Source organism: Balaenoptera musculus, chromosome 14 (assembly GCF_009873245.2).
Source record: "Balaenoptera musculus isolate JJ_BM4_2016_0621 chromosome 14, mBalMus1.pri.v3, whole genome shotgun sequence".
Lineage (NCBI taxonomy): Eukaryota > Metazoa > Chordata > Mammalia > Artiodactyla > Balaenopteridae > Balaenoptera > Balaenoptera musculus.
The window spans coordinates 19,209,498-19,224,877 of NC_045798.1; the positions used below are offsets into that span (position 1 = coordinate 19,209,498).

General features: G+C 43.9%; 1 protein-coding gene across 1 annotated transcript in view; it reads left to right on the plus strand.

Moving 5' to 3' along the window:
- The window catches only part of LOC118880101 (SV2 related protein), an 84,246-nt gene that overhangs the window by 13,686 nt on the left and 55,180 nt on the right, over positions 1–15,380 (plus strand). The window contains 3 exon segments of the mRNA XM_036823482.1: positions 7,771–7,931; positions 11,089–11,174; positions 12,433–12,531. Of these exon segments, the coding sequence (XP_036679377.1) occupies positions 7,771–7,931; positions 11,089–11,174; positions 12,433–12,531 (346 nt within the window).

A 15,380-nucleotide genomic window follows, 5' to 3' on the forward strand; every position in this document is an offset into this window, starting at 1 on the left:
GTAACGTGCTTAGCTGATGTTACAAGATCAACAAGAGCTCTGTGAATAGTCGCTATTGTGATTTATATTGATTATTTAACTAATAGATGTGCAGGTTAAAAAATTTACATATTGCAGCGGGATCCAAAATGAAAAGTTAAAAAAAAATGTCTTTCCCTTAAAACTCCCCATTCCCATCCAATCCTCCTTCCCAGAAGCAACCAGTCTTAGGCTTCTTAAGTATCCTTCCAGAATGTTCGACTGTAGAAGCAAAAATATTCTTGAGCCCACTTGAACATGCACACAGATTCCCTAGGGACCTGGTTAAAATGCAGATGCTGATTCAGTAGATCTGGGTCAGGGCCCGCCACTCAGCATTTCTACCACATCCCTAGGGGAGGCTGGGGTCTCTAGTTCGAGACCACACTTTAGTCTTAGTACTGAGGACCTAGATCACGGGACCATAGTCTAGCACGTTTAATAAGGAGCCCCAGCAGGAACTCCCTGGTGGTCCAGTGATTAGGACTCAGCACTCTCACTGCCGGGAGCCCGGGTTTGATACCCGGCTGGGGAACTAAGATCCCGCAAGCTGCGTGGTGCAGCCAAAAAAAAAATGAGCCCCAGCAATCTTTTCCTGCTGGTTCTTGCAACCAACATGTGTGTGTGTTTATTGTGTGTGTGTGTGTGTGTGTGTGTGCTTATTGCGTTAAAATATACACAATAAAATTTACCATTTCAACAATTTAAATTGTACAGTTAGCGGTATGAATTACATTCATAATGTTGTGTTACCTTTCCCGCCATCCATCTCCAGAATTTTCTTATCTTTCGCAACTGAAACTCTGTACCCGTTAAACACTAACTCCCCAGTCCCCTCCGCACCACCCCCCATCACCTGGTGACCACTGTTGTACTTTCTCTCTCTGTGAATTTGACTATTCTAGGCCCTCTCAGATAGGTGGACTCATACAATAATTGTCCTTTCGTGTTGGGCTTATTTCATTTAGCACTATGTCTTCAAAGTACATCCATGTTGTAGCACGGGTCAGAATTTCCATCCTTTTTAAGACTGAATAATATTCCATTGTATGGATAGACCACACTTTGTTTCTCCATTCATCCACTGATGACCACTTAAGTTGTTTCCACCTTCGGCTAATGTGGTACAGATCAATATAAATAAAAATTTTTTTTAACATTTTCTTTAGTGGATGTGCCATCATCTATCTAATTACTCCTTTCCTGAAGATTGTTTCTGGTTTGGTATCACCGCAGCAAAGCTGCAAAGAGTGTGCTAGCACCAGAAGAGAATACAGCAGAGTGGCTGGGAGCAGAGACACTGAAATCCGATGGCTTTGCCGAAGCCTGGACACTTACTGTGTGACCTTGGGCAAGCTGCCAGCCCCTCTGTGCTTGAGTGTCCTCATCTGTAAAAAGGGGACAATGAAAGTGGGAATAAATAAGATAGTTGACGCACAGTGCAAACACTAGACTTGACACACGCAAGCTAACAATCCACATCTGCCGTTATTTGTAGGGTAAATCGTTGCCTGCTGTGCCTGTCCCCACAATGAACTGCCAGCAGAACGCATTCTGGGTGGGAGCTCAAAGCACTGAAAAATTTGAAAGATAACACAGATTACCTTCCCAAAAGGTTGCAGTGGTCGCTGTTAGTCACAGAAGGAAGCACAGAGCCTTGGACGGTCCTGGGGGAGAGGATGTGATGAGAGGGAGAGTGTCAGGCCACATAGCCATCTCCTTCTGTGACGTTACCTGCAGAGTCAAGGGCGAGCCATGGGCCTTCCCCTCACCCCTGAAAAGGCATTGATGATGCACATAAATGTTCATTTTCTTACCGCGCTTAATAATTCTCGACATTTCTATCTTCTACAAATACTTTGGGGGACTGTTTATGTTTTTGATTTGGGAGGTTGCTTCCTGGGGACAGGGTGTCCTACTCCTTTGTTGTTCCCTCCCTGGAACCCACTTCGCACCACCCCTTGGTGGCTTGCAGAGTTGAAATGTCACCCTCCGCCCCCGCTAGCCTCTCACTGCATCAGGTTCGTTTTATTTGCAGCTTTTCTCACAATGTGCAGGAATATCTATGTAGTAATATATACATCCACATGTATTATATTTAAATACATATTTATTTATATTTACAAATATATTTAGAAACATTAATTTATATATTGATCTATAAATATACAAAATAATGTATAAATATTATATATAAATTTATAACTATATACAAATATATAATTATATACATATGTAATTATTTATATATAAAAATTACAAAATACATGTGGATATATACATAAAATTTTTTATTGAGGTATAGTTGATTTACAATATTATGTTGGTTTCAGGTGTACAACATAGTGATTCACAACTTTTAAAGATTAGACTCCATTTATATTATTATAAAATATGGGCTGTATTCCCTGTGCTGTATAATATATCCTTGTTGCTTATCTATTTTATACATAGTAGTTTATATCTCAATCCCATAACCCTGTCTTGTCCCTTCCCCCTTCCCTCTCCCCACTGGTAACCACTTGTTTGTTCTCTATATCCGTAGGTCTGTTTCTTTTTTGTTACATTCACTAGTTCGTTTCATCTTTTAGATTCCACATATAAGTGATAACATACAGTATTTGTCTTTCTCTGTCAGACTTATTTCACTAAGAAGTAATAATATCCATGGTAGTGCTAAGGGTTGAGGATTTGGGGCTTCTGGGGGGAGGGGGAATGGCAAAATACACATAAGATAAAATTTACCATCTTAACCATTTTTAAGAGTACAGTTCTGTGGTATTAAGTGCTTCACGTTGTTGTGCAACCATCACTACCATCCATCTACGGAAAGTTTTCATCTTCCCAAACTGAAACTCTACCTGTTAAACACTAAGTCCCCATTCCTTCCTCTCCCAGCCCCTGATAACCACCATTCTACTTTCTGTCTCTGAATTTGACTACTCTAAGTATCTTATATAAGTGGAATCATGCAGTATTTGTCTTTTGGGGACTGGCATATTTCACTTAGGATAATGTCTTCAAGGTTCATCCATATTATAGCATGTGTCAGAATTTCCTTCCTTTTTTGTTTTTGTTTTTTGTTTGTTTTTTGGCTGTGCAGCTTGTGGGATCTCAGTTCCCTCACCAGGGATTGAACCCGGGCCCTTGACAGTGAAAGCACGGAGACCTAACCACTGGGCCGCCAGGGAATTCCCCTTTCCCTTCCTTTTTGAAACTGAATAATATTCCATTTTATGTATAGACCGTATTTCGCTTGTCCACTCATCCCCTGATGGACACCTAGGTTGTTTTCACCTTTGGGCTATCGTGAATAGTGCTGCTGTGAACATGGACGTACCTTCACGTACATTCACAGTGTTGTACAACCTTCACCTCTACCTAATTCCAGAACATTTTCATCACCCCAAAAGGAAATTCTGTACCCATTAGGCAGTCACTCCCCATCCCTCTTTCCCCAGCCCCTGGCAACCACTGATCTGCTTTCTGTCTCTGTGAAGTTGCTTCACATAAATGGAATCATATATGTGTGACTCTCTGTGTCTGGCTTCTTTCACTCAGCATCGTGTTTCAAGGTTCATCTGTGTTGTAGCTTGTGACAGTGATTTGAGGACTTTTTACAGTAGTTGTGCTGGAGGCTGCTCACAGCTCTAGTGAGCAGATTGTTAAATATTCAGAACATCTCAGAGCCTGTTATTTAACCATTGAGAGCTTAAAATTGGTCCCAGTGGGAGTATTTACCCCACAGATATTGGCAAATGCTACACATCAGTATGGTTTGGGGGGTTTGAGACTCAGTTTGTGGGCACTGGCTTCAGAGCGTCCCCATAATCCCCATCAGCATCCCTCCAAAGCTACCCCCAAATAAATTTTGGGGTGGCCAAAAACTTCGTTCGGGTTTTTCATCATTGCACGGAAAAACCCGAACGAACTTTTTGACCAACCCAATACATACTCTGAATAAAATGGTGCTCTTGCTGTAAAAGTGTTGCTTAAATGAAGCCCCAGATTCCAACTTCATGCCAGATATCTAAGCCTAAGGCAGTCTGTCTCCTGGCCTTTGCTCCCAGGTGACACCTGCCTTCCAGCTGCAAAGGACACCCCAGCTCTGGACTGCAGGGATGTTGTCTGAGTCCTGTGCCACAGGGGTTCTGGGCCTCTCGGGTGAGGAGGGTAAGCTGCAGGCACCCAGCTCAGCCAACAGAGTAGGAGGCTCCGCCCCTCAGCACTAGGGGTGGGGAAGGTGGGGTGGGCAGAATTGTTTGCCCGCCTCTGATGCGCTAATTCGGTCGCTGGATCAGCCAGAGCAGCACCGCCTGGGAACGTGCTGGAAATGCAAAATCTCAGTCTCCAACCGAGACTTTCTGAGTCAGACGCTCTTGGAGTGGGGCCCCGACTTCTGGGTTGTGACCAGCCCCACAGGGATTTTGAGGCTCCATCCAGCTCAAGAACCCCTGCACAAACGTGACAACCTGAAGAGCTGTCAGCCAGGCTGGAATCGAGCTGTGCCTTTCGATTCCTGCTCCAGGTCACATCATTATCCACTGTCTGGCAAGCCCACCCACACAGGGCAGCTGAGTTCGGGCTTCACATTCATTTCCCAGACACAGGTGAATGCCTGCGAGAGGCACTGATGCTTAGTGATTAGGACCCAGGGCTCTAATACCAAAGACATCCAGGCTGAAGCCTCAGTTCTTTCAAGCTGTGTGACCTCAGGCAAGTGTCTTAACCTCTCTGAGCATTTGTTTTCTCATCTGCACAATGGGGATAATAACATTAACTAATTCATAGGTTGATCATCAGGGTAACTAACAGGAGATAATGTAAAAGGCATAGCTCTTAGCATTTAGTAAGTGCTCAATAAATAGCTGTATGGTTGGAGGGCTATTATTTGTAGCAGATACCCTTGGTGCCTGTCGCAGATTCCCTTTACCAGATTGATCATCCCCCAGCTGCTGCCAATCATGGGTGCTCACAGCTCACAGCTGCAGTCATCTCTGGAGGGTTTCCTTTGACTGAGGGGAGCCACTTCACCTGGGGATACCTGGGAAGTTATGCCTTCCATCCCTGGGGTGGCATGACCAGTGACTGACTGATTCAAGCCCAGCCCCCAGACCTCTGGGTGGGACAATCTCCATGGTACAATTCACACTCCAGAGCTCCCTGTGGGATCACATTTCATACAATGGAACATTATTCAGCCTTTAAAAAGGATGGAAATTCTGACACATGTAACAACATGAATGAACCTTGAAGATGTTATGCTAAGTGAAATAAGCCAATCACGAAAAGACAACTACTGTATGATTCCACTTATGTGGGGTCCCTAGAGTAGTCAAATTCATAGAGGCAAAAAGTAGAATGGTGCTTGCCAGGGGCTGGTGGGGAAAGGGGATTGGAAGTTAGTGTTTAGTGGGTACAGAGTTTCAGTTTGGGAAGATGAAAAAGTTCTGGAAATGGACAGTGGTGATTGTTGCACAATATTGTAAATGTATTTAATGCCACAGAACTCTACACTTAAACAGGGTTACAATGTTGAATTTAATGTTATGTGTATTTTACCACAGTTGAAAAAAAGAGAATCCCATTTTAGGCTCTGCTTCTAAGGAATTCGACCTATGACAAAACTATTACACCTAATTTATAGCAAGGTAAACTGAGGCTCAGAGTGACTATAGGTATATCTTATGCTGTGGGGATGGTAATGGTCACCACCTCTCAGGGTTATTGTGAGGGTGAAGTCAAATAACGATGCCTGTAAAGAGCACTGATCAAGGAAGAGTATTAATGATGAAAATGTGAGAGATGGAGACTGGAAAAGAGACATGGTGGCTTCAACTGAATTACGGTCAAAAGTTGGCAATTTCATGTGGTTCAACCTATTAGTAGTGTCTGGTCTTTAAGCTGGACAGCAGAATCAAAGACATTTCTCTCATTGTTATCTATTCAATCTTATATTCTTTAAATATTTCAAAATAAAAGATTTTGGATGGGGGGGAATGGAGTAAATGGAGAGTAATGGAAGGGTTTGAATGGTATCCTGTCTTTGGCCTGAAACACAAGGCTTTGATCAGACAGACCTGGGGGTGAACCCTGGCTCCATGCCTCTTTAGCTCTGTGACCAGGGGTAAGTCCTGTGACTTCTGGGCCTCAGTTTCTTGTCTGTAAAATGGTGATAATAATACCAACCTCATAGAGCTGTCGTGCAGAACAAGTGCATGGAAAGCAACACCTAGAACGAGGCACAGATGCTGCTAGACGGTGGTGGGCGTGGTGGAGATTGCAGTGGTGGTGGTGGATGGGATGGAGTGTTTGCTCCAAGCTTCAATCCCAGCCGATCCGCCTGCAAACCCCATGCTCTACACTCTGCTGCGTATTTCCAGCCCACGATGAGATTGACAGCTGGAGCTTTCCAAGCCCAGCCTTGCCATCAAATGGAGTTCAGGTATTTACAAAAATTGCCGTGATTTCATCTCTTTCTCCAAATTCACAAGCAGGGAGTGTTCCCCAGGCTTCTGGAATCTGAAGATTTACCCTTTCTATGCCAGAGTACCAGTTATTCTTGGTGAAATGTATGGAATAATGCAATAATTAATTGATGATGATGATGTTGATAGCAATATTTTTTACTTAGAAATTTGTCCATTTTTACCTTTTAAAAACGTTGCCCAGATTTGCCCTCCCGTCCCTCATCAGCCCTCGGCCCTTCATGCCCATGTCATCGCAGACTCCTTTTTTCAAAGCTCTGGGAGAAATGGGCATTACTCATTCCATAGGACTCTCTCCTGGGAGGGTAGGGACTCGTCTCTCCTGTTACTGCTGTCACCCTGAAACCTACCACAGGGCTGGCAGAGAGCAGGAGTTTTGTGTTTGGGGGTGAGGAAGTTGGAGGAGACACGTATTTTTGCCTCTGAGTCCCAGATTAAGAAGTTGCTGCTCAGAGAAGTCAAGGCGTTTCCCAGAGTAACAAGAAGCAGCACAGTGTGAAAGAATGTATTGTGTTGAGAGTGGAGTCCATGGGGTCTCAAACTCAAATGCCTACAGGGCCAGACAAAGGGGACAAAGTGCCAAGTGAGTGGAACACAGAGCAAGTGTAAAGATAAGTGGCAGGAGACTGTCAGGGCTGGAGGTTATTTGGAGAACACGAGACTGTGGTCACCTGTGCATCGTGTGTCCCATCTACAGGGGATACACTGCCCTGGTCTAGCCACGTTGGTCCCTTATTAGAATGTGTGCCCCAGATGGTCAGATATTCTACTTTTGAAAGAGATGTCAGGAATCTGGATTTTTATGTGAATTCTCCTAATTTTAAAACATTGGCATCCACTTTAAATTAAAAAAAAAATACTGTGTGGGCAACTTTTGGTGGGCATAATGTAACCCTTAGGTGACCAAGCTGTTACTTCCATTAGATATAGATAGAGGAACGTAAGTTCTGAAACACATGTACTTCCAACCAGTTTTTAGGTCTAGCGCAAGGATATCCTCATTCACATAACTTACCATGTGAACAGGGCTCCCCCTGGAGTTGTGCAGTGCCTAACCCATCCAACTGTACTAGGCAGCCCTTAAAGTTGTCACCCTCCCCACAGTCCCACTCAACAGAAATGCCCACCCCCACCTCTCCTCCACCCATTCAACTCTCTAGACCATGAGAGAAAGCTTGTCACCTGTCTTGGACACAACAGCTATACTGCAAGGCCATTGAGGAGGAGTTCTAGCCATCATGACCAGATTTGCTCTGTCCTCTAGGGTGGTGAAATTCCGTCGCACAGGCGAGAGTGCAAGGTCAGAGGACGACACGGCTTCGGGAGAGCATGAGGTCCAGATTGAAGGGGTCCGTGCAGGCCTAGAGGCCGTCGAGCTGGATGATGGGGCAGCTGTGCCTAAGGAGTTTGCCAATCCCACCGACGGTGAGGGGACCCTGCAGTTGGGGCATCGGCCCAGGCTACAGTCAGGGGCTCTGAGGCACCAGGGTTGCCTCTCCAGGTGGTATGCTCAGAGGGATCTTGTGAAGGGGCAGGTAGGAGGACCTGGAGGCCAGGGGTGACACTGGAAGTGTGGGGCTGGACCTACATGGCTTTCTTCAGCAGGCAAGGTTATATCATAATCCCTGACAGTCAACAACATTGACTAACACTTGGCTGAGGATGGCAGCCACAATGATGATGATGATGATGACGACGATGATGATGATGGTGATAGAGATGATAATGATGATGATGATGAGATGGTGATGGTGATGGTGATGGTGATGATAATGGTAATGATGATGGTGATGGTGATGGAGATGATAATGATGTTGATGATGAGATGGTGATGGTGATGGTGATGGTAATGATGATGGTGATGGTGATGGAGATGATGATGATGATGATGAGATGGTGATGGTGATGATAATGGTAATGATGATGGTGATGGTGATGGAGATGATAATGATGTTGATGATGAGATGGTGATGGTGATGGTGATGGTAATGATGATGATGATGGTGATAGAGATGATAATGATGATGATGATGAGATGGTGATGGTGATGATAATGGTAATGATGATGGTGATGGTGATGGAGATGATAATGATGTTGATGATGAGATGGTGATGGTGATGGTGATGGTAATGATGATGGTGATGGTGATGGTGATGATGATGATGATGATGAGATGGTGATGGTGATGATAATGGTAATGATGATGGTGATGGTGATGGAGATGATAATGATGTTGATGATGAGATGGTGATGGTGATGGTGATGGTAATGATGATGGTGATGGTGATGGTGATGGAGATGATAATGATGATGATGATGAGATGATGATGGTGATGGTGATGGTGATGATGATGATGATGGTGATGGTGATGGAGATGATAATGATGTTGATGAGATGGTGATGGTAATGATGATGGTGATGGTGATGGTGATGGAGATGATAATGATGTTGATGATGAGATGGTGATGGTGATGATGATGGTGATGGTGATAATGAGGGTGGTGATGATGGTGATGATGATGAGATGATGGTGATGATGATGATGATGAAGCTAGAGATGATGATGGTGCTGATGATAATGTAATGATGGTGGTGGCAATGGTGATTGTGAAGATGACAGTAGTGATTAGAGCAGCAGACACAGGCTGAGGATTTACTCTGCGCCAGGCACTGTTCTAAGCACTTTACACATATTACCCATTTAATCGTCACAACAGTTCCAATTGGAAGTATTACGATTATCTTTCCCATTTTCCAGGAGAGGACACGGAAGTACAGAAAGGTTAAGTATCTTGCCCAGGGTCACACAGCTAGAACTTAGCCAAGCTGGGTTTACACCCAGGAAATCTGGCCTCAGAGCCCACATTCCTACCCATGACCCTGTGCTCCCTCTGAATACAGATGGTCAAAAAGAGGACTTGAAGCGGTGCTAGGGACCTGGTCTCCCCTCACCACCTGATGATGCTGATGGATGAAAACATTCTTTGCATTCCTGAAAGAGATTCCCAACAGGAGAGAGGATTAATGGCTTGAACCCAAGGCCTGTTGTTGGCAGATCTAAGGAGGCAATGACTGGGGAGGGAGGGGAGGCAGAGGTTAGAAGCAGTGGCTTCAGGCTCAGGCTGATCTGGGCTCAATTCCCAGATCTTCAGTGTGCCAGCTACATTAACAGTGGGCAAGTCCGTGTCTTCCTCTGTAACATGGGGCTAAGACTGAGCCTTAACTAGTAGTTGTGACAGGGAGTAGATGAGATAATGTACATCAAAGCTCTTAGGGCAGTGCCTGACCCACAGGGAGCACTCAATAAATACACCATTATATTATTACTGTTACTGTTCTTATTATTGATGATGTTTTAGGACTCACTCTGCTTTCTCCTCAGTATTTTTACTGAAGGAAACCAGACCCTGCTGGTGTGATAAACACCAGCTCATACTTCTAGAGAAAATTATGATTGCTATAAGGGGCCCATGATTGAAATTCTGATAAGATGACAACTCCCAGCGGAGGCTGATGAGATCCTCAGAGGCCCCACAGGAAGGCCACCCAGCATGCTCCTGTAGTATTTTTATTTTTTAGTTAACCTTTTATTTTGAACTTTTTTTTTTTTTTTTTTTGACCTTGCTGTGTAGCAGGCGGGACCTTAGTTCCCCGACCAGGGATTGAACCTGTGCCCCCTGCATTGGGAGCACAGAGTCTTAACCACTGGACTGTCAGGGAAGTCCCTGGATTATTTTAAATTTACAGAAAAGTTGCAAAGATAGCACAGAGAGTTCTCGTATACTCTTTTTTTCTTTCTCAAAATCTTTTTTGTTTGTTTCTTATTTTTTCATATGCTCTTCATACAGCTTCCCCTAAAGTTAACATCTTACTTAACCATGGCACACTTGTCAAAACTAAGAAATTAACACCAGTGCAATACTATCCACGGAACTCCAGACTTCATTCAGATTTCACCAGTTTTCCCAGCAGTGCTGTTACAGGAACCAATCCAGCACACCACATTGTATTTAGTCTTTTCGTCTTTCTCAAAACACTTATGAGCTTCTAAATTATATCCTTATTTTTTTCTGAGTATACAAATAATATGTGTTTATTTAGAAAGCATTCAGACATGATCAGAATGTACAAAAAAGTGAACGCTGACAGGTAACCCTGTTGACAGTCTGTGGACACTTAATCTTACTTCCCGTGGTCCATCTTGCTTTGTTTTCTTTAAATTAACAATGTACTGTATGCATCTTTCTATATCTGCCCAGTTTTAAACAGATGGGTTGTATTTCATAATGTAGATATATAAACATTTATATATAATATATAAAATAATTTAACCAGTTCCCTGTTGATAGACATTCTGGGTTGTCCAATTTTTCCTTTTGTAGAAACGACGTTGCATTGGACTTTGCAGCAAGATATACCTTCATGCTTGCTGGAAGGTTTTTCTAGGATAAGTTCTAGAAGCAGCATGCACTGCCTTTAAAGAGCTTGGCCAGGGACACCCCCCCGCCCCAGGCCCCCCATACTAGGACAACTGCAAGATGCACTGACTCCTTCCTTCACCTCCCCCTTCTCCTTCCCAGATACTTTCATGGTGGAAGATGCGGTGGAAGCCATTGGTTTTGGAAAATTTCAATGGAAGCTCTCTGTTCTCACCGGCTTGGCTTGGGCAAGTATCTCTGGGGACAGTGACCTCACCTTCAGTTTCCAAGGAACACCGGTGCTGCTCAACTGTCTTTCCATGGTCTACATGGAAGGACACAGCTCCTTCCACATAGAGCCTTTGCTTGAATCAGCAGAGTTTGGGTTGAGTGACCCTGGGTGATAATGAAGGTCTGGGGGTTGGGGGCTGCGGAGGTTAGGTGTGGTTGACAGTTGCCCTCAAGGAGAAGTTGAAGCTTCTGGTTAATTAAGTGGTTCTCAACCCTTTGAGGCTCAGGGCTACTATAAGATTCTGATGTCATCTGTGAGGCTCACCCTAGAAAAACATGCACAGATCAAAATGTGCCTTCTGTTCTAAGGGGCTCGTGATCCCTCGTCAAACTCCCTTAATCTACCTAAAGCAAATAATGCATCTAGACCGTTAATACAACTGAAATTGATTTTTGTGACTAGTGCAAGACTGAGATTTAACTACATAGTTTCCCAAACAGTCATCAATTTCACCACATCATTTTTCCCACTAATTGCAGAGGCCGCCTTATCATCCACACATTCCCATGGCTCAATGGGTTTGCTTCTGGACTCTCATTTCTGTGCCATTGCTCTGTCTGTTTAATCCAGTAAAGGTACCACTATATTTAATTACCAGGGCTTCCTAGAATGTTTTAATAATGTTAAAAGGTCACTCATTAACTATACTGACAATTCTACATGAACAATGATCAAAGAGAAACTAGTTTTTAATTGAGCTATAAGAGAAAAGGTCATTGTCTCTCTACCTCTATAAAAATGTTTTTCTGATTTTCGAAATATGATATTTTACCACTTCATTCGGGGAGTGCCCCTAAGTTTTTTCAAACACGGGAGAACACACACACACAAAGAATGTTGAATGTCTAGTTGTCCATTCCTGCGTGGCACCACACTGTTTTAACTACCGGAGCTTTCAGTGTGTTTTTTAAATTTAATTTATCTATTGTATTTTTGGCCGCTCTGCAGTGGCATGCGGGATCGACATGCAGGATCTTACTTCCCCGCCCCGGTCAAACCCGTGCCCCCTGCATTGGGAGGGTGGAGTCTTAACCACTGGACCTCCAGGGAAGTCCCAACTTTCAGTGTGTTTTGATGTGTGATAGGGCATTCAGCAGAAGGTAGAAGAGGGATTTTTGTACACACACTCGCTTGGGGTCGTGGACTTGGTGAGGGGCCAGCCGTCCCCGGCCCGGCAGCATCCTGGCCTCATGATCTGTGCTTGCTCCCTGCAGATGGCCGACGCCATGGAGATGATGATCTTGAGCATCCTTGCGCCGCAGCTGCACTGCGAGTGGCGGCTGCCCAGCTGGCAGGTGGCGTTGCTGACCTCGGTAGGCAGCCCAGCAGCTCTTTCCTGTTGTGCACGTTTCTGGTCCCCTGGGGGGGGGTGTTCTGTAGGATGTCCCCCTCCTTCTTCTGCTGCCAAGGACTCAGCAGAAAAGACTTAAACCCTGAATGGAAACACCATTACCTCAGATTCCTCCTCCCGTCTCCATCTCACGTATCCTGGCAGCTTTGCAGCCAACTCTAACCCCTCCTGGGGGTTCCAGCTACCTGGGGGGCCCCAGATATCCTGCTCAATTGCTAGGAAGCTGGAACGCACCTGATCGTATCACTTAAACCTTATAAGCCTCACTCTTCCAAAAGGAGATGCCCGTTCCTCCCACGTGAGGGTGACTTGAGGATTGGAAACAACATAGTACATGTTCAATAAATCATAGGAGCTGCTGTTCCCTGGAACTAAGGCTTGGAGGAGCATGAGTCAGACGCTTAATTTTTGTCAGAGATAGTTCAACGGCAATCTTCTAAAAGGGAGGGGAATGGCCAGGCTGGATAAGAGGAGAAGAATAATGATACCCACAAAAGCTAATATTTATTGAGCATTTACAGTGCAAATGCCTTTATATACACTGTATGCAATATATGGGTAATATACATTGTGCTTTTTAATCCTCACAACGCTATGAGGTGGGTACTGTTGTGAGCTGAGGAAGATGAGTGCAGAGAGGTTAAGTCACTCACAAAAGGTCACACAGCCTAGCTAGTGGCAGAGTCATTGCTGACTAGCAATGCCTCCCAGAATGTTGTTTTTCTATGGACAACTGTTCTAGAATGGCCTGAGTGCCTTTGGCCTTTGGCAACAAGGCAGTAAGGAACTTCATAAGCACATACATCTGGATTTTTGTGATTTAGTTACCTTGAGATGTGTGACCTTGAATGAGACGCTTTCGGCTCTATTTCATCATCTGCAAAATGGGGGTGATAACGCCTGTTTGACTTCGGATGGTCAACAAAATCCCTAGAGTGCCTAGCACATAGCAGAGGTCGGGTAAATGATGCTTCTTTCTTATATTCCTCATTCTCACTAATACCTCCTAAGGAATCATCACAGGTCTGTGTTTTTGTGATGCGAGGCCTTTTTGATCCCTTGTCATTGGTTCCTAACAGCCACCATTTATCAACGAGCACTTATATGCCAGCATCTGTGCTAGGGGTTTTCCATGCTTTACCTCTTTAACCCTCTCAACCTATGAAAGAGGTGCTCTTATTACTGCTCCCATTTCTACAGATAAGGACACTAAGTCTCAGACAGGTGCGATGACTTGCCCAAACTCACACAGCCTATCAGAGGCAGAGGCAGGACTGAAATCAAGGCCAGGCAGACTCAGAGCCCCTGCCCCCAGCTTACTGCCCTGGATCACTTTCCTGTGGTATTAGGTTTGGACTCATGGGCTGGTAAAGCAGTGAAGTTCCACGGCCAAGTTTTCTGCAGAAAAGTTAGGGCACTGCAGGAGCTGCTTCAGCTGCATAAAGTACAGAAGAAGGATGAGACTGACCATCGTTGCTGTCACAGGTGATACTGTGTGAGATTACCGTAATTACTGTGATATATAACCCGTACTCTTCGGTGCCTAGGTCTCCCTTGGGAGAGTGAGAATGGGGGAAAACGGGTGTTTACAGGGATGCTTAACTCTTTCGGGATGTAAGGATATCATTTAGCACATGACTAAGGCCACACTTTACCCCAAGACAGTAATCATCAAACACTTTTGCTCTCGCTAATCTAGAAAAGAATTGTGTAAAAACTATGCAGCCCCCAGGAGTCTCACAAGGTTTTAAATTGACGTTAAAACTTTAAAATTATAGTTGCAGCTTATATAATTTCTGGAGTATTGAAATATTAAAAGTTCGAATAAAATTTTCATATCACTCTTTTCATTTTTTATTTTTTTTAAATTTATTTATTTATTTATCTATTTATTTATTTTTGGCTGCGTCAGGTCTCCGTTGCTGCGCATGGGCTTTTTCTAGTTGCAGCGAGCGGGGGCTACTCATTGTTGTGGTGTGTGAGCTTCTCATTGCGGTGGCTTCTCTTGTTGCGGAGCATGGCTCTAGGCGCGCGGGTTTCAGTAGTTGTGGCTCACGGGCTCTAGAGCGCAGGCTCAGTAGCGCACGAGCTTAGCTGTTTGGCATCATGTGGGATCTTCCCAGACCAGGGCTTAAACCCATGTCCCCTGCACTGGCAGGCAGATTCTTAACCACTGCGCCACCAGGGGAGTCCCATATCACTCTTCTTAATGTGTCCAATGGAATTGAAATATTTATCTGCTACCCACCATCACCTGTGTAAAAATAACATGAATAAGCTCTTCAGAAGAATTTGGAAATTTTGCATTGTCTTGTTTTCTTCTTGAACTGGTATTTTCATTCCATTTCTCCATATAATTTTATCTTATTGTAATGTTTTATTATGCTTGGAAGTACTTCATTTGTCACCCTATCATAATTTTTGTGACATTTTAAGTTATTGTTTTTAATTTTCTGAGATCATAAGGCTCTGAGTATTAAAATTTTTCTTCTGCAGTAAGTTATCATGATAATTTTTAGTAATAAACAACAGATCAAAACAAGATATAATTAATTTTGATAAATAATTGCTAAACATAAGTCACTTTATCAGGAACACACCTCTTCATGAGGGCTACGGAGTGTTTCCCAATTATGTCATGCATTCTTGAATCATTACTTATTGCTAAAATGAGACAGGGTACAGCCACTATGCTACTCCTACTTTTCATATTTATTGAATGGATACGAATATGAAAGGCTTTGTTCACATATAAAAACTTTGGGGGGAGGGAACTGAAGGAGTTTTGTAATAACTCAATAAACTAATGCC